Genomic DNA, 25,385 nt, shown 5'->3' on the forward strand with positions numbered 1-25,385 from the left:
GCTGGGGATGCCTGAGGTCCCCTGGTTCTGCAGGCACCTCCTCCTGCCTCCCACCAAGCGCGGCGCAGTGAACCACTGCGGGTCAGTTAAGCCACACTTTTTATTGTATTGTATTCCATGCAATATGTTCATGTTTTATAGTATGACAGAGGGAGGGATAAAGATAAATGTTAGACAAACAAAAGCAGAAAGGTCATTTGTAACAGGTCCTGAGAAGGAAAGGCACATCGTAACCACCGAATTCAACAGAATGGAAACCTTGGACAGAGGAAGACAATGCTGGAAAGCGGATAAGGGAGGGGGTGTTTCAAGTTGGGCGATGTGGAAGCAGGTTTGACAGCAATCTGCACTTCCCCACCCACCCAGGTCTGTAGTTCAAATGGGTTTGGGGACCTCAATATTCAACCAAACCACTTCCACACTCCTGTTGCTGGAGAGAGTCCAGGATCCCCAACTCCTCCAGGCTTAGTCAGCACCAAGGGGCAGCGCGGGACTCAGAAAGCTCCATCCTGCAGAGATGAGCTGGGAAAGGGCGGCTGGTAGAGAGGCAGGAGGGAGGGCTGCCCAACGCCGAGGGGCCCCAAGCCATCTCCTACCCGGCAGTGCCAGATCACAGGAGCACCGTGGACCGCAGCATCGCTGGTGACCTGTGGGTATTGCTATTCGCCAACATCAAAGACCACGGGCAAGGGAAGGCCGGGGCGAAGGATGGGTACAGCACTGAAACGGTTGGCACAGACACTGGCACACGTCTCCGTCAGGTCAGACACCGGAGGGATTGTAGCACCTCGAAGGGAAGCAGCAGCAAAACTGTGTGCGGAGCCTGATTCAAGGCAGCGATTGCCACTTGTGATCCAGCACTGAGAAGCACAAGGTTCCTGCCAGAGCAGGATGAAGGGCTCCAGGGCTGGGCTTGGATGCTGTGACCCTGCCAGTGCAGCGACCACAGCACACCCTCCAGCGAGCCGCTCTCATGCGCCAGACATGATGGGGTACTTCTGGGAACTGTCACACAGTGGAAATGAGCACAAAACCAGGGTAGAGGCTTGCAGCACTGGGCTCACACTATTGCTCCCACGAGGCAACCAGGCATACATCTCTTCCAAGCACCCAGCCCCGCTGCAACAAAGATATGACGGTATCTTATCTTGGCTTGCAGGAGAGGAGACAGTTCAGCTTCTCCTTGGGATCAAGAGCAGGGACGGTTCTGCCATCACTTGGCTATAACAGAGCCAGCCTTGCTCCTGTAACTAGACGTTGAAGTGTGTTTTGCATGTTAAAAAGTGAACATTTAGCAGCCCAGATTTGTTCTTGAGCCCCTTTTCTTTAGTTCATTACCTGCGACCCTTTCCCAGTCCCTCTAAGCCATCCTGAAGGTCGCAGCCAGGCTGAAATAGGCAGCAAGAGGGCAGAAGCACGAGGCAGCGGCAGGGCTGAGCCCGATACCTTTCCTGAGCAGCACAAACCAGAGATGGGTCTGCCGCCGGGCACAGGTCCCTGCCCCAGGCAGGTAGTGGACATGGGCAGGGGTCTCACAGCCTGCGGTGTGGCAGGGCAGGGATGGAGTTTGGGAGATTTTACTCAAGCCTGCAGGCAGAGGGCTGCATTATGTTGGCAGTGGGCAGCCCACGAGCACAGGCAGGTGGCAGGGCTTTGCCTTGAGCCAGGGGCCAGGAGGAACAGCTCAGGGCCTCCCTGGCTGAGATCAGGCACAGGGTCTCCATCTCCAACCAACCCAACCAGGAGAGAAGGTTGTAGAAGCTTTTGCCTTCACCTCCGTGGACTTTGCACTGGGCTCTATGAGAGGGCCAAGCTGCCTCTTGGCCGGGGCTTCATTCGGTCCGTGGCACAGATTGTAAACTTTAGTCCCCGCTGACAGATAAGCTAGGTCTAGATTTAGCCTCCAGGTGAAAGGCTCTTTAGCTCGCTCTGCCTGGCTGCAGCCCCCAGCAGCTGCTCAGGGCTGGCATGCTGGTAGCACCATCTCCCCCACTGCAGCCCAGCCCTGGGACACCACGAAATCCCAAGACCTCAGGGGGAGATGCTCTGGGATCTAGCTCGGGCCCTGGAAAGCCTGGGCAAGGCAGGAGAGGCAGCAAGCTGGAACCAGGCAGTGCCCTGCCATCACAGCGTTACCTCTACATCCGACTGTGGCAACGCCGAGTTGTGCTACGAGGTCATCATCCACAGAGGTAACAGCGTGACGCGAGGGTGTTCCTGCTGCTGGCCGAGGACCCCACAATGCTGCCAGCACCCTGGGCTTGGAGCTGCGAGAAGGCCAGTGAGGAGACGGGTAATGCCCCGAGCCAGGGCTTCTTTCCAAAGGCCATAAGGAGAAGTGATCAGCATCCAGGCGGAGGCAGGCGGCTCTAGCATCGAGCCCTGGAGACGGGCCAGGACTAGGTTCCAGAGGCCTTATCCCTGACGCTCTCAGGATGCGATGACGGCTCAGGCCTTACAATATGGGGCACAGACAGGGGTGCAGAGCTGGAGTCAAGGGAGATGGGGGGAGCCTTCCTCTTCGGCTGCAGGAAACCACCCTGGTGCCTGCAAAAGCATGGGATGTCCCCTCATTTGCTTAGGCCAGGACTGGCTGTCGGGGCTGGTGCTCTTCTCCTGAGCAGGCTGTGTCCACACCAGCACAGACAACACTGATAGCAGGGAGCAGAGACAGGAACGACAGCCTGCGACCCTGCGGGGATGCCACGCCGGGGCTATGTACAGACGGCTGGGCAGAAGCTGGCATCTCCAGGGAGCAGCGTTTGCGACTCAGCCGCCTTTCTTCCTCTGCACACTCATGCAGCATATGCTCGGCCGCAGCCCCTGCGGCCGAAGCCTGCTCCTCACACGGCTCCTGTCTCGAGGCTCAAAGGTGTCACCATCCCAGCATCTCCACAGCCGGTGCAGCAAAGCCCCCGAGGCACCACTATGGCCCACACGTTCTCACCTGTGCTCCACGTGGGCTTGGGCAAGGCTCGGTGCCCAGCAGATGCTGCAGGGGATGAACCTGCCAGGGGGCTGGGGCTCCTCCAGCACCTCCCTCTGTCCCACAAGGCTTAATCCATAGCATCTTCCCCAGCTGCCGGGAGGAAAGGGGGGCTGGTACCCCACGACCACCCCTAACCAACATCCCCCAGCCAGTTCACAGCTGTTGCCAAACGGAGGGGAGAGGATGAGGCGCAGATCGAGTCGTCCCCTGGTCTTGTGATGGAGTTTGGTGGAAAAATCATCCTCTTCCACCCCCTGGCTTGGGAAGAAGAACATCGGGGGGCACCACGTGTTCCTGGAGCCAGCCTGGCCCACGGGCTGTAGCCATGCTCACACGTGGGCAGAGAGGAGAAGGTTGTGCCCACACTCATGCACCACATGGATGTGCTTAAAAAAAGCGGGAACTGTGAGTGTGGGAGGGGGGTTTCCTGAGACCGCAGAGAAGCGAAGGCCGCGTTGAACAGTCAGGGACAGGCGCGCTGGTGTCAGAGCTGTCCTGCCTTAAGGCTGCAAGTGTTCCAGGTACTGCGGCAGCGGGTTCTCCTTGACGTATTTCTGAATGTACCAGCACGTCAGGTGAGCTTTCAGGTCCTCCTCCACCACAAAGTCCAGGGCTGCCTGCAACCAACCGGAGAGGACAGACGGGTTACAACCAGCACCCCCGGCCTACGCTTTCCTCTGAAATGTCCCGGGGGTCTGGAGTCCCGTACCCCACGTGCAGCTGGGGGAAATGGCAGGTTGCCCTCACGTACCCCCTCTGCAAGGCAGCTGTGGGAAGAGCATGGCCGTCCTGCCATAGCCACCACAGGGTCCCCCGTTTATCCAGAGGTGTGCAGGAACCCTCAACGCATCCAGTCTGGTGGATGCTGCATTGTGGGTGACCCAGCCACACGTGAAGGCCACCTTTGTCATCCATTTGCCCTGGCTTACAGGGCTAGAGAGCAGCTGTAACTCCAAAGCATCACCCCGCAGTCCCCCCCACCACCGTGCTCGTGGCTCCTCAGCTTTCCCTGCACAGCTGCGGGCCTCAAAAGCAGGGCCCAAGGCAGGAAAAGGGTTCACGAGGGCCTTGAAGCTTTGAGATGAAGGGGTCCAGCCCCCAGGAGAGGTGCTACATCAGCCCCTGCAAGGTGGGCGCGAGGGCTGTTCGCTGCAAGGAGAAAAGGGATGAGCCCGGGCAAGCGGCTGGATGTGCTGGCACTCACCCAGCCCCTCTCGCTGCCAGAAATAGGAATATCTGACCACGGATTTCCATCTGCCCCGCCAGCCGCCCCTATCTCCCGTCGGAGCAGGAATGGTTCCCGTGGGGCACATGTGCAGCACCAACGCAATGGGGCCTTGCTTCAGCCCTGCTCTGTAGCCGCAGCTGGGACAGCGAGAGCTTCTGCCCAGGGGAGACGGGGTGGCTGGGGCCGTACCTTTGCGAGGTGCTTGGCTATTCCTCTCCCTCGATAGGCGTCCGGTACTTCTGTGTGCTGCAAGTCCACGATCCGCTTCCCCACGTATTCGTAAAGCAGCACCGCCTTGTCGTGGCAACCTAGGGGATGGGAGAGAGGGGTGAGGCTCAGGATGTCCCCGGGGAGCCGTGGGCTCCTGGCCCACCGTTGGACAGAGCCATTCACCGGGGAGCCCACAGCAGGGGACAGGCAGCTTTGGGACCGCTACAACAGCCCTTGCACGGGTCCTTGCACCCACGGGAATGGCTGTGACGCTGGGTGGTCTCACGCAGTGGAAAGTCTCAGCAGAGATCTTTGCTTTCGGTGACACTTGCATGTCCCTGTTGGTCCCCCCCACCCTGAGGTGCGAGGAGAGGCAGATCTGCTTGGTTTTTCCAAGCCCCTGGACCTTTTCTACCCAGCCCTGAATCAAGGGCCAACGTGCCAACATAACACGTTTAGGGTAGGAAAGCAGCTGGCGGGGAGGGGTGGGATGTGTCGATGGGGCAGTGAGCAAAAAGAGGAGGGGGAAGAACAGGACAAAACTGACCCAGGTAATGGCCGATTCCTTTCTCTCTACAGCACAGAGTTTTTTGTCGTGGCAGATAAAACAGGACAAGGACTTCTTGGCTGGGTGTTGCAGCATTTGGACAGACACATTTTGGGGAAGACGCTGGGAGAGATGAATCCCACAAACACACAGAGAAGTGCACACAGGCGTGCAAGGGGGTTTGTGCACACACATTTACACGCACACAGAGGCTTCCTGTTGCGACACCCTGACCTGTCTCACAGCAGTTCAGTTACAGGAAAAAAGAAGTTTCAGCACACATGTAAATCAGAGGAGAGCTAATAACACCCCTCCGGCTTTGCAGAACCCGAGCTTCTGTCTTCAATGCAAAAGCAAACATTTCATTTTTAGAGAAGGTTTCTGTATTTAAAAGTGAGTTTCAGAAATGCAAGCTTGCAGTCAAAGAGACGAGCTCAATTCAAATAATGGAAACCTTTCCTTTCCCTCCAAAGGTTATTGGAGGGTGAAGGTCTGCAAGGTTCACCTGCATTTACTATGTGCTTTAGCTGAGCTCAGTATGCTTTATTTTATCACATTTCAGCTGACAACTCCAGCCCAGTTCCCCTGATCCCTATATTTGAGAGGCACTAGAAATGAGACCATTTGAATTCTGTGTTTCAAGAGAAGCAGCTCAAGTTTTTGTTCCTGCTCCTTTTAGGCAGAGACTCAATCCTCCTACATCGGATGGAAACCTTCACATTTCCAGCCTGAGCTTATTCCTGCTGGTTTCTAGCAGATCGTTCTTGTGCCAACGTTGTTCTTGGGTGGACATAAAATAACTTGCCCCCCTGCCATCCCCCCAGGTATTTACAGGCATCAGTCCTGCCCCTCTCAGCCCTCAAGTTCACCAAAAAGCCAAGCTCTTTTAGTCTCCCTACAGATCCCAGACTCCCCCCCCGTCTCAAGGCGGAGGGTTTGGGGTGAACCGCTGGGACGGGCAGAGGTAACGGCGTGGGGAAGGGGCTGAAGGGGTGCTCGCCTCTTCCCTGTTAGCAAGACCAGTGCAGACGAGATCCTATAGCCCCGTTTTACAGCCACAAATCTTTGCGGGGGGGGGGGGAAACAAGGGAAGAACTACTGCATTTCCCCATGTGGATCCAAGCACCCAAACAAAGCCAAGAGCCAAGGGAGCAGCTGCGAGCTGAGCTCCTCCCCAGCAGCACAGACCTGTCTCACTCGAGAGAAAGCCCACCCAGGTCAGGGCACAGGCAAAGCCGGGTGCCCTCACCCTCGCATCAGAAGCGACACATTCGGTGGCAGCTCCCTTAGAGGTGCTATGGGCAGAGCTGGCAGCACCAAAGGCTGTAAAACGCTCTTATAACAGTGGCTTTCACATGCTCCAGACCTTCTACTCTGCTCTCCTCCCAGGCCAAAACTTTCCATAGACTCTGCCTGAAGCTTTGGTAAGTTCAAAATTAAATCCTTTTCTAAGTGATGACAGAGCAAAAGATTGTTGGTTTGTTTTTTTTTTTTAAATATACTTTTATACATTATATTTATACGTATATATGATCCATATAGAAGTATCACCCACAAAAATGTATTTTAAAGCAGGAGATGATGCAGTGTTTGAAGAATCTCAGATCTGCCCTGGACAGACTTTCCCTTGATATTCACTGTATCACAGTAGCACCACAAAACCCCAGCCGGGACGGGAGCTGCAGGGTGCCATCCGCGTACAGATGAACACACACAGAGCCCAAAGGATTTTACAACCGGCTCTGCAGAGAAAGACAGTGCTGCCAACACTGTGGGGAACTGGTCCCAGTTCAGAAAAACATCCCGCTTCAGCCAAGTACATAAATGCATCTGTACGTGCTCACCTCAGCGATGGGACCCTGAGCCACCCAGCACATGAAATCAGGGACACTCGTGCCATAGGGTTTGGTGTGGGCCCTGCAGGTGACACTGACGGCTCGGGAGGAGATGGCTGCTGCGTCCCCACTCCTGTGCAGCCCCGGGGCAGGGCTGGGCTACGTCAAGTATCTCTGGTCCCCATCTCCAGCTCCCTGCTGCAGGATGGTGGGTGATGCAGAGCCACAAACCGAGCACCCGGGCTGCAAGAGGAGCTGATGGAGGCAGACAGCCAGAGGTGAGTGGTTATGCTTAAAGGTCACAAATACACCCTGCAGCTCCTCCGGGCAAGAACATGCCAAGCCAAACCCATAAGCTGGGCACAGCTGGATGCACGGGACTGCACTGCCACAGGGGCTGGAGGTAGGAAAAAGCCCTGATCAACAAAGGAGAAACAAGCTGGGATCCAAAAGGATTTCAGTCCGGTGAGACAGCATCCCGCCCAGATTCTCCACTGTCTGCTGTCAGGCTGTGCGCTCACGGCAGCCCTGCCTCCGCGGTGACGCCGGCTCATGGCACAGGTCCTGCAGGAACAGCCTCTCCTGGAGATCGAGATCCCTCTTCCTCTACTGAGCGAGGCTGAAGGTGGCCAACAGCTCATGAAGGGAGGGGAAGGACTGGCTGGTGGAAAGCCTGTTTCCTTCAAAAACAGCTGCTCTGCACATCCTCTCCACACCATGCTCACCGTGGCCCAGAGCCTCCGGGAAAAGCAGGGTGAAGCAGGCTGTACACCCAAGCCAGGACTGTTCCAGGGCTCCCCATGAGCAGCTCTGAGCATAACCCTCATCTTCCCACCAAAAAAACTCCCCGGGACCAGAGGCACGTTGCTGCAATAATGATGCTGGAAGAAGGCGCTGCTACGCACCTTGGACACGGGGGGCTGCCCCCGCAAAGGAAACTTTGCAAGTCTGGGGGAGCTGGAAGCAGCGTTGACCCCTCGCAGGAGCAGCCCAGCCCCAGCTTGTCTCAATCCACCCCGAAGAGAGGGCACGCAAGCAGAAACCACACCAAAACATGACATAAGAGGGACGTCGCAAGCCGGCTTCCCGCCTGTCTGCCTCACCCCCTTAGACTTTGGGGCAGGGATTTTATCAGCCTGCACAGACAGAGCTTGGCAAAACAGGCTCGGGTCTCGGCCGGCCCAAGCAGTGCCCTGCGAGCCTGATCGTGATGTCCGACTCGCAGACACTCCCCTGCACAGCACCTCGGCTTCGAGGCCACCGCGAGCGAGGAAGTCTGAGTCAATGCAAATCAGCACAGCAAGAAAGAGGAGCAAGAGGAGGCTGCTCGATAAAAATGGCAGCAACGGCAGCACAGCTGGTCCCTAGCCCTCCCTCCCTCCCTCGAGTCACAGGGTGCACGGGGAAGGGGAAACTTTTCCAGGTGGTGGGAGAGAGGCCAGGTCTAAATTTGCTCTCCATGGAGGGTTTCCACTGGGACCAGTGGCACAGAGCTTCCACCCAGGCAGGGTGGACAGCTTTGGGCAGCAGACGAGGCCCCTGCACCGCAGGCTCAGACATGAGTCCCCAGGCTGGGCGGCTCGGGAGCCTCAGAGGAACAAGCGGCGAGCCTGGCCCCAGCCCCAAGCTGAGGAAGGGACATGGCAGGCGTCCGGGAAGACACGGACACCCCGCTCCAGCCCATCCTTCGCTGGTTCCCTCTCCCGCAGCGTGCACGGTACCTGCCCGGCGAGGGGATGCTGCAGCACTGGCAGCACAGCACGACCCGTCCCCCCCAGCCTGAGGCCTTCTCCCTGTCCCGGCCCCAGCCTACAATACACCATTGTGTGCCTGAGACTGGAGCAGGGCAGGGGCCTGGCAAGGGCTGGCTGCTGCCTACGGGCCAATTTCTGCACTCACCAGCCTTTGGAGGCAGCCCCTGAGCTCCAGCCTCCTTGGGGCACTGCTGCAAAGCCATTTCCCAAGAGCAAGGGGGGAGAGAACAGACGCCAGCCCCATTTCCCGCTCTCAGACCGAGGAAAGCCCAGAGGCAGGCAGCAGCTCGGCTCTTCTGGCTGCTGAGCCAGAAGATAGCTGCCGAAAATTGTGTGTGGGGTGAGCCAAGAGGACAAGACGTCCCAAGAAACGCATGCATCCCAGGCCGGGGCTCGCTGCACGCTGGCCTCGCTCCCCAGGGAGCCGCTGGCATGTTACTACGGAGAGAAAACACAACAGAGCACAACAGATAGCACCGAGCAGAGACGGTGCAACCGTCACCGAGGGGCCTCGCTCGCAGGAGCGGCAGCGGGGGGGCACTCTGGTTTGAAGCAGTTTCCTGTTTAGGAGCAGCTCTCTCGAGGCGACTGTGGCATGGGAGAAGAGCAGGGACATCTTGACGCAGTGTCCAGTGGCCATATCCCTTCATCCCCGCTGCAAACGCCGCAGCTTTCCCCTCCTGGAGGCCATCTGCCCCGGCAGGGAGGAAAGCACCAAGGCACGACCTGCTCTGGTTTTCCTAATATGCCTGAGCCCAGACTCCTGACAAGGAGCTCCCGAGACTCAGATCAGCAGCAGGCAAAGCAGGAGCTTCCAGCCACTGAATCCTGCCCAAACCCAGCTGGGGAGGAGTGGGAGGTTTGGGAAGCGTGGCTCGCTGCACCCACGCATTGAATGAATGGGAGCGCGGGTTTGCAAGAAGCCTGCGCGTCCCTGAGGAACCGGAGCTGCTCGGTGCACGTGGTGAGCCCATCTCCTGACCGGAGAGCCTGATGTGTTTGATGGGCATCACAAAGTCAAAGAGGCCGCTGCTAAAAGTGCTGTTCCCCTGCCCCAAGAAGCAGTGCCAGCAGCTGGAGTGACTGGCTGACTACTTTGGGGTGGGGGTCTCTTTGGGTTTCTTGTTTTGACCAGAAATTTTATCTTGGATCAAAAAAACCCCCCAACTATTCCTGACAAAACCAGCCTATACGATTCCCACGGAAGTTTTTAGCTTTGACAAATTGATGTTTTCCAACACAGTTGCTGCATCGGGGGATTTCTGGCTAGCTCGTGCTGTTAGGCACATCTTAACCGATTACAAATCCAGTTGGGCTTCTTTCTACCCTCCTCTCAGAGGGATAACGAAGCTTAGCGAGGTCTGGTTATAATCAGCTTTACTTTCAGCTTCTCAATGCTTCTGCACTTGGGATGCAAGGAAAAAGGGAATGTGTTAAAGTGAAGCAGCTGTTTCTATCAGTTTTAGGAGCCATGTGCAGCAATGAGGGCTCAGAGAAGGGAAAGACAGAGCCACCCAGAAAACACCAAACGCAATTCATCTTTCTTGCATACAAGGAGGGAGTCCTGACACGAGGTTACATGGGGGCACAGAGGCAAACACAGGACAATGCTGAAAATAAACACTTTCACAACCAGTTCACAGCTTTCACGGTGTCTCAGGCCTCTTGCTACAGGGATTTCCATAAGAATATCACCACAGAAAGTTTTCTAACCCAACATCACACTACTGTGAACCACCAAGCCATCAGCCCAGAGACCAGCTATTACTGGAGATGAGCAAAGCCTGGCTCCTTGGTCCACAAGCCTGAGGCACCAGTGTTTTCCCAGAGCATCACCCAGACTCGACATCTAGCTGAAATTAGGACCGAGACACAAGGGACAAGCTGACCCTGGAGCCCACTGTTCATCTCTGCCACAGTGCAGTAACCCGGGATGAAAGTGCTCTCAGAGGGACACCGGGTCACACTGAAGCCAAAACCTGTTGCCCGACGCTTTTCTTGTCATTCCCCTGCATGCAGCGGGGAAAACCTGCCAGGGCATTCAGCATCCCTGATGCTCATCGCGCCAGAAGCGGGAGCGATGAAGAGAGCAGTGCAGGAAATAAACACCCCGCCACGCACTCCCACAGAGATGGTTATCTTCTGACCACCTTCCAGGGCTTGGCTGTTATCAGCAAATGCCTAACAAAGAGAGACGGATCACCCGCCCTGCGTGGATGTTAGTCAGCCCAGCGGCAGGAATACCATCACACCAGGACGCTGCTCAGCCCGGCTTCCTTATGTGGCCAGCACTGAACTCACAAAAAAAAAAAGGGTTCAGTCTCCCTGAACACCCAGAAAAAAACCCAACCCTGATCACGGGAATCCACCTACAACCCTGGGGAAGGCTGTGGCTTCCCCGAGCCGCGGTGGTCCCCTCCTGAAGCAGGAGGTTTTGTGCCGATTTACGCACGACTCCCACCATGGATCCCACAGTTGATTCTCTCGCTCTCAAAGTTCATCCTCTCCAGACCCGACTCATCCCCACTCAGCCGCCAAACACTACTCGGCCCACGGTGTGGCTGGCAGAGGTTTTATTCAGCAAGCCACGATAAAAAGATTACATTTCCCTGATAACTGTTGGTCCTTAGCTCTCCCCTCTCTTTTGTGCACATAGGAACTTCGCCGACAGCAACAACGCCGTGTTACAGCTCTCGCGATGGCAGCGGGGACCTGTCACCTGGGACCTTGTTTGATCTCTCTGTTTGAAATAAGCAGTTGGTGAAATTGTTTTCTCCGCACCCAGCGCACACGTCTCCTCCTTCCTTGTTCCACCACTGCTGAGCCTCCAGCCTGCGCTTTGTAATTAGTGGTTGAAATGAAAATGGGGTGGGGGGGGGGGGGAAGAAGAGTCTAAAATAAAACCCAGACTATTCCTGTTGTTTTATTGAGAATGCCTCCTACAGTCTGTATAATTTCTGAACTACCCATTTTATTTATGTATTTTTTTAAAAAGGCAACTACCCTGCAATTTCTGTAGGGCAGTGAGACAGCCTGTTTTCCCCAGAGTCATTCTCGGCATGACAAACAGACAGGGAAGAGACAGGATCGTTGAATATTTGGGATTAACCATTGAGAGGATGGCTGGAAAGGAATCGGTGGGCCATCAAGAAATGTCAGTGGCACCTACTTTTCTGTTCGCTCTGCCTGATAGGTGACAGATCTGTTGGGGGGTCACTGCGTCACCGGATTTCTGCAGCCCCGGTCCCACGGATGCTCGTGGCACCTTGCCTCTGCCCTGTGGATCCTACCGCACCGGGCAGGATCCCACAGTGCCAGGGCCCCCACGGGCCGCTCACACCCCCGAGGGACTTCCCCGCAGGAATCCCACCAGAAAAGCCACCAAGCAGCTCACACGCCAAGGAACAACCCCCCCCAGCAACCTGGCGCGGCACCTCCATGTCATCCAAAGGCACCCACTCTTGGGGGGGGCCGAGCTAGTCCCCCCCAAGACCTGCCCAGGCCAGCACGGGGTTCCACACCCCAACACCAACCAAGGGAGCCAAAAGACCCCCAGATCTCCTGGGCCAAGCTTTTAGAGGGGCAGAAAGGATGGGGGGGGACCAGCAGGAACCAGGGGCACTGGGGAAGGTACAGGGGGGCTTGGAAGAGCCTCAGGGGGGCACGGGGGGGGACACAGTGGGGTGGACAAGGGAAGGTGCTGTGGGACACAGCAGCACTGGGGGCTCAGGGAGAGGAGAGCTATGGGGGGCAGGAGGGGAAAAGGGGGGGCAGGAGGGGAAGAAGGGGGGGGGGCAGGAGGGGAAGAAGGGGGGGGGCAGGAGGGGGGGTTGTAGGTACTGGGGGCCCCAGGGAGGAAGGACCGGGGGCAGAGGGGAGCAGGGAAGGTACCGGGGAGCCCCGGGCCCCCGTCCCTTACCGTTCAGCCGCACGGTGAACTGCCGCCGCTTCCGATCGTGCTCTACCTGGATGGGGCAGCCCTGCTCCAGGAGGCCGAGCGGTGCCGAGTGCGCCATGGCCGGGCCGGCTGGGGCCGTACGCCGCACGGAGCCCCGGCAGCGCCGGGTCCCGCCCCGGAATCCCGAGGGCGGCGCCGGGGGAGCGGCGGTGGCGGCGGCGGCGGCGGCGGCGGCGGCGGCGGCGGCGGCGGCGGGGCCGGGCCGGGCCGGGCCGTGGCGGCGGGCGCCGCGGGGCTGCCACCGGCGCGCGGCCGCAGGAAACCAGCTGTGCGCCACGTGCCCGCGCCCCAGCCAATGGCCGCGCCGCCGTTTTGTTTTGGTCCGGGCGCCCGGCGCTTAAAGGGGCAGCGCCCCCCCCCCCGCCTCCGCCACCCGCCCCACCGGCGGGGCCCGGCGCCCTCGCGCGGGCGGGCACGGGCTGACCCGCTGCCGGTGCGGCCCTGGTGCGCTGCACTGGTGCTGCACCGGTGCTGCAGTGGTGCACTGGTCGTGCAGTAGTGTACTGGTCCTGCACTGGTGCACTGGTCCTGCACTGGGTACTGGTGCTGCAGTGGTGCAGTGGTCCTGCAATGGAGCACGGGTCCTGCACTACTGTACTGGTCCTATAATGGTGCACTGGTCCTGCACTGGTGTACTAGTCCTGCACTAGTGTACTTAGTCCTGCACTGGTGTACTGGTCTTGCACTAGTGTACTGGTCCTGCACTGGTGCACTGGTCCTGCACTGGTATACTGGTCCTGCAATAGTGTACTGGTCTTGCACTGGTGTACTAGTCCTGCGCTGGTGCACTGGTCCTGCACTGGTGTACTAGTCCTGCAACAGTGTACTGGTCCTGCACTGGTGCACTGGTCCTGCACTACTGTACTGGTCCTACAATGGTGCACTGGTCCTGCACTGGTGTACTAGTCCTGCACTAGTGTACTTAGTCCTGCACTAGTGTACTTAGTCCTGCACTGGTATACTGGTCCTGCACTGGTGTACTGGTCCTGCACTGGGTACTGGTGCTGCACAGGATACTCTGTACTGGCTTACTGGTACTGCACTGGGGCCCAGCCCTGGGGTACTGGTACTGCCCTGCTGTGTGGTACTGCCCCGCAGTTACTGTACTGGGTACCCCGCCCATGTACTGGGTTCTCTGCCCCGGTGTACTGGTGCTGCGCTGTTGCACTGGTACTGAACCAGCACACGGGGCTGTGCACTGGTGCTGTGCCGGTGCCCTGCACCGGCACTGCGGGGTGCAGTGGAAGCCCCAGGTCACGGCCCCCATGCGATGCTCTGCCCGCCCAGCGCAGGGGGGTCCAGCAGTGCCCCACTGCGGGGCGATGCCACGTCCCGTCACCCTGCAGCACAGAAAAGCCCGGAAAGCCCCAGGAGGCTTGTCAGGGGTGGCCGCACTGCTGTGCGAACAGCCGGCTCCGAGGTGCTCGTCCCAGCGGTCCCAAAAGCAAAAGAAACCTTGTGCCTCAGCTGTCACGGGACACCACGGATGCCAGGGGGGATGACACAGATGTCCCACAAAATCACTGTTTGTGGCACAGTTGCACTAAGTGCACCCTCAAAACCAGAAGCACTTGAGCTTCCACCCACCACGTCACGTACATCGGGGTCTGTCACTAACCTCGGTGTACCCACCACGTGCAAAACTGGGCGAGGAAATAGGGGGGTTTCTCTCCATGCCCGTGGAGCTGTAGCAGCGATACCTCGATATATGTGGACTGAAAGCTCTCGGAGGTAGGAGCTGGGCCTGTCCGAGGTGTCTGCACGCCGGCTGTGCACTGGGGCAGGCTGGTGGCTGCCTGTGCAACAGGCAAAGCAGCAACACCTAGAATTAATCTGGAACTCCTAAGAGTTCACTGGCAGCTACTCCGCACCTAAATACCGTCTCGTGTAGCTTCGCCTTTGTTTACTCATCCCTTTGGCTCCTGCTCCCCGAGCTAGAGTCCATCAGCTGATTAATTCATCAGGCCACTCGATTTGTTTGCTTTGTGCTGCTCCATCGGCCGGTGCCAGGTGCTGGTGTTGTGCCCGTCGGGGTCACGTTCTCCTGCTCCCATTGAGCACGAGCGCCTGCAGCACCCGCAGAAATAGCTGTCTGCTAGGGGAGAGGGCTTCGTTACCCTCCTGCTTCAGGAAAGGCTAGAAAATGTCGGTGGTGAGATGCTGTCCTTCTCCTCATCCCCTCCCCGGCAGCCTTCGCTCCGCCTGTGCTTCCATGCTGTACGGCGGTGCGGGAAGATAAAGACAGCAAAACACCCGGAGCAGGGGAAGGCAAACACGCTGCAAACGGCCGGGCCAAGTACAGCTGCAATTTTGCAGGGAGGCAAATGAGTGGCACAAGCCCAAGGGCAAGGGGGAGCCTGGGGCAGGTGGAGAGAGGGGCCCGATCCTGCACCCAGCTTGGAGCTACGAGGGAGCGCTGATGCCCTTCAGCACGGCGATGCTCGGGGGAAAGTCAGTCGCTTTGCTGGGAAGCCCTAGGAGAGAGGGGAAAGGAGAAGCAGGTTTTGCACAGACAAAGGCGAGGGGCTCCCCGCTGGCTCTCTCGGCAATCCCCCCGATCGCTGTGCCGGGGACACCGGGGATGCCCTGTCCTGCCATGGATTTCCAAACCAAGCCTGGCACAGCCCCGCAGCGAGGGGCCAGCGCTGAGCATCGAGCGCCAACAGCAAAGGCCCCAGCGTGTCCGGTGAGGTCTGGCCCTGGGATGCACCCACACCTCCCTCCCTCCCTCTCCCTCCATCGGGCTTTCCTTCCCGAGCCTGCAAACCCGCAGGTTTACCTACAGCTCCCTAGAAACATGGAGCGGTCTTCCAGGGGTTCCAAAAATCCAGCACCCTTGTCGAAATTTCTGGGAGCACTCGGGCTCCACCGGGACGCTTCGCTCTGCCTTTGCTCATGATGATTCCCTCTGCCTCGGGCCAGCAATTACAGCTGCCTCTGATCTTTCAGATACACTTCTCCAGCAAAGAGTCTGCCAGGTCCAACGACAGCGGCTCAGGCAGACAGAGGAGGTGCAGGCAGAAGGAGCCATGCTGGCAGGCACTGAGAAGTTGCAGAAGAAAAGAGAGGTGCTCCCAAGAGGTCCCCACCCCCTGCCACTGAAGAGAAGGTGACCATATGCTGCCTCTGGTCCCGTCCTCGCAGCCCGCGGAGGTCGGTGGGCTCCCTCCCCAGCCCCACGCCTTCCCACCCTGTTGGATTTTGATGCCGAGCATACCCAAATTTCCATTCGTGCTCCTGCAGCGCTCCTGCGCTGGAAGGCCTCGGAGCAGGCGACAAACCCCTGCTTGTGAAGTGCCTGGCGATTCAAGATGGGTGAATAAAAGCCGGGTGGCTTCCTCATCCATCCCTGTAATTGCAGCCGAGGCCAGGGCCAGCGGCGATCTCCAGCCATGCCTGAGGATGCAGGCAGAGGAATGGCGTAGTATGCAATGTGCTTGGGGACAGCAGGGTCGTGCCCTGCGCTTGCAAGGACACCCCAGGTGCCACCTGCGCCGAGGGCGGGTGTCGAAGCCGGTCCCACCGGTCCTTGCAGGTCCACGACCAGCTGCACGTTTGCAAAGGTGCTAATGACGCTCTGCCCTGCAGCGGCACCCCCCGAATCTTGCACCCAAACACTGGCCCAGCCCAAACCCGTTCAGATCAGCCGGGCTGGAGTTCAAACCCTGTTGTTGATTCAGAGATTCGGACGGCTAAACGCCAGAAAGGTCCACTCTGCTCCCACCTCCTGCTTGCCCAGCCCAGGCAGTGACATCTGCAGCTCTTGCATCAGAGCTAATAGCCCTGCGGTTGAACTGGAGCGGAGTTTTTTTAGAAAGACTCCTTGCCTGTGTTGAAAGACTTGAAAGGTGGTGAATCTGCTACGTCTCTTGGGAAGGTAATTGCTCTCCCTGTTAAAAACCTGTAATTTATTTCCCATTTGAACTTTTCTAGCTTCAGTTTGCAGCTGCCAGATCCGATGCCATCGCTTCTGGATTCCAGGTCCGTTTGAGGCACCGGTCCTCTGCACGACGCAGACCCCAGCCTGCCCTGCTCCTTCCCCCCCGCAGCGATTGCCTTGAGGTGTCTGGTTTGGAGGCAGGTTTTCCAGCCCTCAAACCGATCCAAAATGCTCTACAAAACGCAAAGCTGAGAACAGGCTGTGACAGCCCAGCTGTGATTTCACCAGGGCTGTCTGCAGTTGCCACCCCTCCAACTCTTCCTTCGTATCTGTACGGATCACGCTAGGAATTTCAGCCAGAAAATAGCACTCGTAATCTCCTTCTTGCTTGTTCAACTGCATCACTCACGTCGTGTTCAGCCGCTACGTTCTGCAGCCCAGCTCGGGAGTTTGGGGGAGCATCCTCGCCCCGGGACGTGCCACGGCACATTGCTGGGCAAGAGGGATTGATTCCTCAGTGACTCGGGGAGGAATAAATCCCCATCGCTTTTCCAGCCAAGACCCACTGGCGGGAACCACGGTGTGCAGAAGCAGGCACCCACGGCAGATGCGATGACCTTGGCCGGTCTCAGCTGCACAGCACCAGTCTCCCAGTCCGGCACCACCCTTGCCCCCACGCTCCGTGCCCCCGTGCCCCCGTGCCAGGGGGGCGTGGCGCAGGACGGAGGCCCCCTGGGCCGTGCTGCCGGCAGGGCTCCGCGCCCCAAACGCCACCTCTGCCCCGCGGGTGCCCCGGCGGGGGTCACGCCGGTGGCGGGGACAGCGGGGACGCCCCGCTTGCACGGCAGCGCCCGCCCGACTCACTTCCCCCTCACAGCCGTGCCCGAGAACCGCCAAGCTCTTCCCGCGGAGGCAGTAACCACGCCTCCTCCCCGCCGCTGACCAATCCCGACGCGCGGGGGGCGGAGCCTGCCGGCCGTCGCCCCGCCCCGCGGCTCTTCCCCGGCGGCCGCCGCGCTGGGCCGGACTCCGCCGGGCGCCGCGCTCAGCCCGGGGCCGCGGGGCCGCCGGCAGCCATGTCCCTGCCCAGAGGTAGGGCCGCGGGCCGGGGGCGGGCGGGGGGCTGCTCCGGGCCGGGTGTCGCGGGGGGAGCGGCGCTCTGCGGCCGGGCTGTGCCGCGCCGTCGGGTCTGGCGTAACCCTCGGGGACGGGGCTGTTGCCCAACCCGCCGGGCGTGGGCTCCCCGCTGCCGCCGGCCGGGGCTTCCTCTGCGTGGGCCCCGAGTGCCTCCCTCTGCCTGGTCGGGGCCGAGGGCCGCGCTGCTGCCCGCCTGCAGCCCGGCATCGCTCGCCGGGGCCGGGGCCGGGCTCCCGCGTCCCCCTGGGGCTGCAGAGCCCGGGGCGTGCGTTGCTGTGTGGAGGGGAAAGCGAGCGAGCGGCCGCCGAGCCTGCGGGGGCGGGAGGGGGTGAAGCTCCCGTTGGGCTGGAGAACGGGAAAGGATCGTTCAAGTGCCGGTTTCATCCGCCGCTGCCCGAGTCTTTCCCCCTCCACGAAGCCGCCCGTGGCAGCTCGGCGGGCGTCGCGGCTGGCTCGGAGCAGCCTGTGCCCAGCGGGGCCCTCGTCTCGGCCTGGCGAGGCGGGAAGGCCGGGGGCGAGGATCCCCATCCCTGCAGCATGGCGGTTCGCTTGGGTGGTCGAGGCACAGCTGCCGTCCAGCTCGGTGCCGGCATGTGCCGGGAGCGCCACGGCGGAGTTTCCCATTGTCTCTGCCGTACGCGGCTGGCAAACGTGACCGTGTGTCACGGGTGTTATTTATAGAGCATCGCCGTGACTAAGGTGGCCTGGTCACTGTCCCAAGGTGAGTGCCGGCTGGCAGGCATTGGCCCGGGATGGCACCGCCAGCGTGCCGGGGTTGAGGAAGACGGGGAAATGGCTTCGCTCGTGTCTCGGTGCTCCCGGGAGCCGGTTGCATCAGCGCCCTGAGCGCGGGCTGGACGGAGGAGGGAGCACACAGAATACGGTTGCTGCCTCTCTCTTATCACCGGAATAAAATTTGAGGGGTATTCCTTGTTTGGGAGTGATGCACTGGAAACTTGAAGTCAGGAACCATGTGAGCAGATGAATGCACCTCGGCGTGACTTCTCCCCCCCCCCCCCCTTTTAAATGATCCGTGTCTTAACCGGAGGGAATGTGGACCTGAGTTTCCTGTTTGCTGTGTAAGCAGGGTGTGAATCAGCAGCGATTTACGGTGCTGCTGAGCGGAGCTGCTGACTCACAGGTAGGAGCACATGCCTCCAGCCGCCGTCCCGTGTTGAAAGAGATCAACCGGGCTTCTTAAAAAGGCTCTTGCCGGGACGCCTGAGCCCAGACCTCTCGCTCGGCTTGCAGGTGCGGTGGGCTGCCCACGCCTGCCTGGTGGATGTGTGGATGGAGGGAAGAGGTGAGCCTGGCCGAGGGACCACTTGTGACCCGCGGGAGACGAGGCCTGAGCTGGGCCCGGGAGGATTTTGGGGGAAGCGGTCTGGCTGACAGCAAAAGGCAGTGCTTGCGGGAGCACCTGGGAGCGTGGTGCTTTCCTCGGAGGCAGTTTGGAACCCTTCTCTGCCTGCAGGTTTCTGGTTGCACAGGGCTGTTGGTTGTGACGAACCGGTTCATTCATACAATTACTCCTAATATCCTTTGCTGGAGGTGTCGCGTGTGTGCCGAGTGCCCCTGGTTTCTGCTGGCACCAGCAGCTCCGGGTCCCCATCTGACCCGAGCTCCTTTGCCTCCGTCGGGGCAGCATTCAGCACGGGGATTGATCCCAGATGCGTGTAACCCAGCCGCCTCTTCAGAACCCTCTCCTCTTGTCCTGTTAGCCGTCCGCCTTGCCTCTCCTTGGTTTTGCATCCGCCTCAGCAGTGCCAGCCCTCCGAACAGGTTTGCCCGGATGGTCACAGGGTCCGAGTGCGTGCATCTGCTTCTGGGACTGCAGACGCTGCTGGCACTACTCGCAGCAGCTCCTTCTGCCTCTCCTTTTGGGCAGCCTGAAGTTAAGCTACATTTCCCTAATTTTCCTTAGGGAAATTCAGCGAACGGTCTCAGGTTTCCTTTAGCTGGTTGCTTTCCCTTCTTGGGCTTGAGTTGATCATGGTAGGAAATGGAGGGTGCTGTGCTGAAGCTCCCAGGTTGGCTATTTCCATGATAGATGCATACCAAAACTTGCCTGCCGTCATTTTGGCTTAGTCACAGGGTTGTCTCCTGCCTCGGGAGTTTTTGGGGATGCGTGTGGCTGGCCGTGACACGCGCGATAGGAATGGTGCTGGGCGAGAGCTTTGCCTCGCTCCGCGCTAAACATAGCTTGCAAGATAAACACCTTCTGGGGATTATGCAAAGCTTAGGAAGGATTTTGGCTTTCTTCCTCTTCCCGTTGCTCGTATCTGCTTGATCCAAATTATCTCGCTGGGTCAGGTGTGTGGGAAAACGTCGCTTGGTTTCTGTGTTACCTTGCACTGTCAAGTCTGATGTTTACTCAAATATGCAAAAGCTCTGTTGTCTCAGGTTGCCGAATCTCTGTTGTCTCAGATCTCCCTCGAGCTGTGTTTCATCGAACGGGTGGCACTGAGGGAAGGAATCGCGCGCAAGGCTCTGGAGCTGCCCATGTGTCCTCCTTACGGAGCTTTGCGAGGGACGCAGCCTCTAGCCGCAGATTGCAACACGTGGCTGGTCCTGAGCATGATTTTCCAACCAAGTCTGCACCGTTTTCGGTGAAATGGCTGCTGTGAAGGGAGCAGTGTTGTATCCGAGGGGTTAAAGCAGAAGGGGGTGAAGCCTTGGGGAGTTTGCGGCCCTCGGGTGCGTGCAGAAGCAGGACAGAGGGTGCAGGGTCTGTGTTAGACTCTGTGCCTACAAATCCAGGCTGCTGCCTTTCCCCGGGGCTCAAGGCATTTTGCTGCCTGCGTGTGCAGCCCACGTGAAGACCCATGCACCCGTCGCTGTGGCTGTGGCTCGGGCGGCCATTGGCACCCGGGAAGCCTCTCCTGGAGGGACAGGCAGGAGCGTGCTGGCGGGGAGACGCGTGTCTCCCGAAAATGGGGAGTTTGCTGGAGAAAGCAGCCGTGCAGCTGTGAGGAGGGAGGATGCACGGATGGGGTCTGGAGGGAGAAGACCTGCTTGGCCTCCCCAGGGCTCACCCAGCGCCGATGCCCGAGTAATTCAAAAGCAAGCCCTTCTCTCTAGGGGAGAGATCTTCCTGTGGGAAGGTGGGTGCTGTTAGAGAGAAGGGGCAGGATCCGGCTGAAGCCAGGCTGTGTTTCTGGGGAAGCAGCTCTCCTTTGACACCAAGGCTTGGAAAAATCAGCGGTGAGAAATGCCAGAACCCAGGGATGAACTGGTACTTGTTCTGGTGGTGCATCTATTCTGGGTAGGTAAATAAGCAGCGGGGACGGGTCCCTCCCGCGCCCTGGCCGTGCCCTCTGCGGGAGCTCGCTGCCGTTATGCAATTCAGTCGGCTGTGAATCCTGTACTGTCTCATGTGCCATTCACACTTTTCCTGCCGCCACCCCAAAAAAAGGCAGTTCTGCTGAAAATACATGTGGGGTTGTGACCTGCAGAAGCAAGGCTTTGGCTTCGGGCTCCCGTCACCTCCAGGCAGAGCAGCCACCAGCCTGGTGTCCCCTGGGTGCGCGTGGGCGGGGGGTGGCAGGGGTAGGAGCTCTGATCCCAGGGAGCCAGGTTTTCATTTTAATTCTAGTTGAAGGATCATAGAGCTTGCATGCAATTAATTATATCAGTCATAGAGAGAGCACAGCGCTTTGCTCCTGCCCTCCTCCTCGTGCTGCTTTCTGCTAGCGTAATGGTGGGTGCCTGGAAAATATCACCTTGGATGTGATAAATATTTAGCTGTGCTTCAGCAATCCGTTTCCCTCCCTGGAGGGATGCTCCCCTGCTTTTTTTCAGTGAATAATGCTTCTCCCTGAAGGCTGCTGTTTTTATTTTCCAGCTCTGGGCTGCAGTTCAGGGCTGAGCCAGAGTTTGGTTTGCCCCCGTTGTTTGCAAAGGTAGTCGTTGTTGGACGAAACTCATATGTGCTTTGTAGAGCTTCCCTTTGGGTGCCTGGGAATGGGTGCGGGTTTCTGGTCCTGGTCATTTTGTGACCCGAGAAGCCGCTGCTGTGGACGTGGGGCTCTGTGGGTTTTTGGACGGAAGATGTTTTTCACTGGTGTTAAGGCGGCGCTGCCCGGGCAGACTGTTCGCTGGGGAAAGAACTGGGAGAGGAACTTGCGTTGGCTGGGGAGGTGATTTTACTCTACCAACAAAAAGTCTGGGGTTTTACTGGCGTGACTCAGGACTGCTTGTGGGTACGTATGGAGTTAGATCTACCCACCGCCTCTTTTGCTGACAAAACCCTGTAGCGCAGGTCGAGTGTTAGCCAGGGATTTTGAGTGGGGGAGAGGGTAAAGAGGATTTTTTTTATGGTGGAAACTTGAAGTTTCTGTTGGTTTTTTTCAGCCTGGGAGATACTGCATCTCCCCGCAGCCCCTTATCTGTGTGGGGACGATGCTGCACTGATTTCGTGGCAGCATTGTGAGTCTAAACGTTCGTCGCCCCAAGGAATACCATAATTACTGGGCATGACTGCAGCTATCTCAGATACCACGGCAGTGTCTTGTGGCCCCAGCTGGCCTTGGTTTGCAGTGGGTCTGAGTCTCTGCTCCCTGTTCTGGAGCTGGGACAGAGCTCCCTGCCTGCACCTTTCTCTTGCAGCTGCTTCTCTGTCCAGCAAGAGGCTGGAGCCGAGTTGCTGTCTGTGCGGGATGCAGTGGGCTACGGCGTGGCTAAGGGGAAGGGCAGGATTTGGGGGTCTCGTGGTCCCAGCAGGTTGGGGAGGGAGGGAATCACTGCCTAATACTGGGCGAGGTTCTGGACCTGCAATGGGGTGAAGGTGGGAGGGAGGTGGCCCCTTTCCAGCATCCTTTCCCCCCACAACCCTGTGCTGCGTTGTCCACGTAGCTTAATTAATCCACGGGCGTAATATCACAGGGCTCCTTTGTGCACCGTCTGCTCTATCGACCTGTTGCAAGAGAAGATGGACAGCACTTTGGAAGAGCACGTCCCTTTCAAGCCCTGGAGGCTGGTGGGCTTTTCTGTGTGGCGTGATTGCCCTTGTGTGCTGCTGGATCTAATGTAGGGGAAAATGGGGAAACACTTGAGTCATGGGCTTTAAGGTCAAGAGGGAGGATGGTGAGCATCGTGCTCGGCTGGAGGTCAGGGCGTTGCTTCCAGGAATTACTGCAGCCAGTCCAACAGCTTTTGGGCAAATTAAGCCAGATTATGTAAGAAGACACCCGATTTTGTTTTTAAAGACATGCAGTGCTGGAGTTTGGTTTCTCCGAAATGTGAGTGTTGTGACCTCGGGGAGCTGTTTGGTGCACTGGGGTGTGGTGCAGCGGGCTGTCTCTGCCCTGTCCCTGGCTCCCTCCTGTCCCTGGGAGCAATGGCTTTATAGCCCTGCTTGCCAGGAAGCGAGGCAAGGAGAAGCGTGAAGGTGATGGCCTGGCTGTTGCCTCCTCCTCTGGGAGCTGGCAGCGTGCATGAGGGGCTGGGGAGGGTCCGGCACCCGCCGGGCTGCCGCAGCCTCCAACCTCCTGCCTGCGCTGCGCTCTGGGAGGTCGCTGCTGAACTAGGTCTATCCCATCCTCTAAGCCTTAATTTCATCATTTCAAGTGAAATGCTTATTTTTATTTTTTATTTTTTTTAAAAGATAAATTTCCGTTAAAAACATAACTTCAGTGGAAGAGGAGGCAGGATGAGGAGGAGACAAAACTTACCAGAAGTTGTTTGTAGAGCATCCACCCTTCCTCCCCCCACACCACCGCCACCAGCAAAGAAAAATCTAGTTTTGGAAAGGAAGAAACCTCCACAGTGCTCAATACAAGTAATTTCCCATCAGAGACTGCTAACCTTAGCTGTGGTTTGGCACTGGCATCAGCCTAACTGCTCGTATCCGATGAACCTCTCTGAGGATGACAGTGGTGCTTGGACCCTCTCCTCCCCGGGAGCTGCTTGTTGGGCACCAAGTGTCTCTACCTTGCTTGTCTCATCTCCTGTCTTGATAGTGCCTGTCGTATCTTTTAGGAAACATAAAAGCAGCTTTTAATGGTTGTATTTCGTTCCCATAAAGGTCTCCAAGATTTCCAGTAAGGAATGCATAAAACCCTGCAGCTGGGATGGGGTCCTGCCAGCATCTCTTTGGCGGTGCTGAGAGCTGCGTCCTCCCTTACCGTCTGCCGGTGACGGGTGCGGTGGGACCGGCGGTGCAATGTCGGGTGGTGCAGTGACCGGCAGTGCAGGGCAGAGGGACAGGAGGGGAAGAAGCTCGTCTGCGGGGCTTGGCAGGTGACAGTCATGTGTCTGACAGATCATAAACACGCAGGGCTGGTTATGTGGACGGGCCGGGGGTGGTTTAGGGGAGGATGACGGGGTTATCTAGGGAGTGTCAGCTTGTCTGGGCTTGCAGGCCAGTTAGATACTGCTTTGTGGTGCGTGTATATAAATTCCCTCCTAGCCTGAATCTCGCAGGGATGGCTGACAAAGCAGTCTGCCTGCGCTGTGGGAGTTGGCTACGGTGGGCTGGGTGCCGTGCAGCCCTGGGCATCTTTACTGGTGTTAGTGGCAGCCCTTTGAGATGGCAGCATCCTGACCTGCCTTGCTGGAGGGCATTTGCCATCCATCTCAAAGCAGCCGGAGCAGATGTCCTCTCCTGCTGCACGCATCTCTCCCTGCAGGAGACTTGTTTCCTACTAAAAGTAACGAAGGGCAAATACGCTGCCTGGTGGAGGTATTTTTTTGCTGTAGGATGGAGATCTTGGTTTACTTGGTGTCAGAGTGACAAAGTCGAAGCTTGAGAGGGAGATGACGGAGCAGCAGAGCGTGCAGCCCCGAGGACCGGCGAGGATGGTCCCTCTGAGTCAGTCCTGAACGTGTGCCCCACGGTGCAGGGGGGTGTGTTGTCCTGAAGGATGTCTTTGCAGCTCGTCACTGAAAATGACGTGGCTCTTCTTCTGAGAGCCAGATGTGCTCACCATCAAGGCTTTTTAAGAAAGCTGCTCTGCATAGTTAAAAATCCCCTGCCGCTGCGAACTGCTTGGTTTCTCTCCTGACGTGCTGCCAAGTTGCACCTCAGCCAAAGATGACACGATCTTGTGCTGATACGTTGCTTTGGCTGTTCTTTGTCATCTTCCAAGCACCTTTACAAGGTGCTCGGGGGTAGGTGGCAGGCCCAGCCCCAGCCCCACGTGCCTGTTTGTAAAACCCCGTGCCTGCACCCAGAAAATCCCTGCCAGCACAGGGCAGGGCAGCACAAGGCATTTTTTGTGCGTGTGCACGTGTGCTCAGCTGGCTTTTGAGGTTTCCCTGGTATCCCCGCAACTAAAATCATCCACCCTGTGCCGAATCCGTACCCAGCTTGCCCGCGATGCTCCCTGCCAACCGCCGTCCCCGTCGGCGAGAGCTCGGTGGTCAGAGGACCGAAATGATGTAACAGTGCAGAAAGGAGGATGTGGGTGCTGGGGGGGTGGGAGGTGGGTGGTGGTGATGCTGCCAGGGGACCGGCACGGACCTGTACCAGCCTCCGTTCTGTGCTCTGACTTTCTCTCTTCGGCAGCACCCATTTTCCTTAAGGCTGGAAGCAGCCGCACGCTGCCTTAAGGCTGCCAAAAAAGGGGGCGGTGGTGGGTGTTTTAGATCTGCTGCTTCTACAGCCCCCTGTGTTAACTCTTCATTAGCATCTGCAGCCCATTTCTTCCAGGTTTTTGGTTGATCCCTGCGATTGCTTGGCTGTGAGCATCGCTTGTCTCAAGCATCAGTGGTGAGCACTGGGTGCCGGGGGATGGCTGGCACCGCGCAGGGCTGGGGTTGTCCTCCGAGCCGAGGATACCCGTGGGGCTGTGCCGTGGCCAGGCTGCCTCTTGTGCTCTGCAGACGCTGCTCTCTTGCCCAAGAGA

The 25,385-nt window shown here is 58.3% G+C and overlaps 2 protein-coding genes across 2 annotated transcripts in view; one reads left to right on the plus strand and one right to left on the minus strand.

Moving 5' to 3' along the window:
• Window positions 1-66: 66 nt before the first annotated feature.
• Window positions 67-12,712, minus strand: NATD1 (N-acetyltransferase domain containing 1). Its single transcript, XM_075515048.1, has 3 exons — window positions 12,483-12,712; window positions 4,407-4,525; window positions 67-3,606 (listed from the first exon to the last, which is right to left on the minus strand). The coding sequence occupies exons 1-3, from the start codon at window positions 12,577-12,579 to the stop codon at window positions 3,490-3,492; spliced, it is 333 nt and encodes a 110-aa protein (XP_075371163.1). The 5' UTR covers window positions 12,580-12,712; the 3' UTR covers window positions 67-3,489.
• A 4,636-nt stretch (window positions 12,713-17,348) lies between these two features.
• MAP2K3 (mitogen-activated protein kinase kinase 3) overlaps window positions 17,349-25,385 on the plus strand; it is a 34,416-nt gene continuing 26,379 nt past the window's right edge. Inside the window, exon 1 of the mRNA XM_075514765.1 lies at window positions 17,349-17,493. Within this exon, the coding sequence (XP_075370880.1) occupies window positions 17,478-17,493 (16 nt within the window). The 5' untranslated portion in view covers window positions 17,349-17,477. The remainder of the gene's footprint in view (window positions 17,494-25,385) is intronic.

The sequence above is a fragment of the Mycteria americana genome, chromosome 12, assembly GCF_035582795.1.
Source record: "Mycteria americana isolate JAX WOST 10 ecotype Jacksonville Zoo and Gardens chromosome 12, USCA_MyAme_1.0, whole genome shotgun sequence".
NCBI classification, from domain to species: Eukaryota; Metazoa; Chordata; class Aves; order Ciconiiformes; family Ciconiidae; genus Mycteria; species Mycteria americana.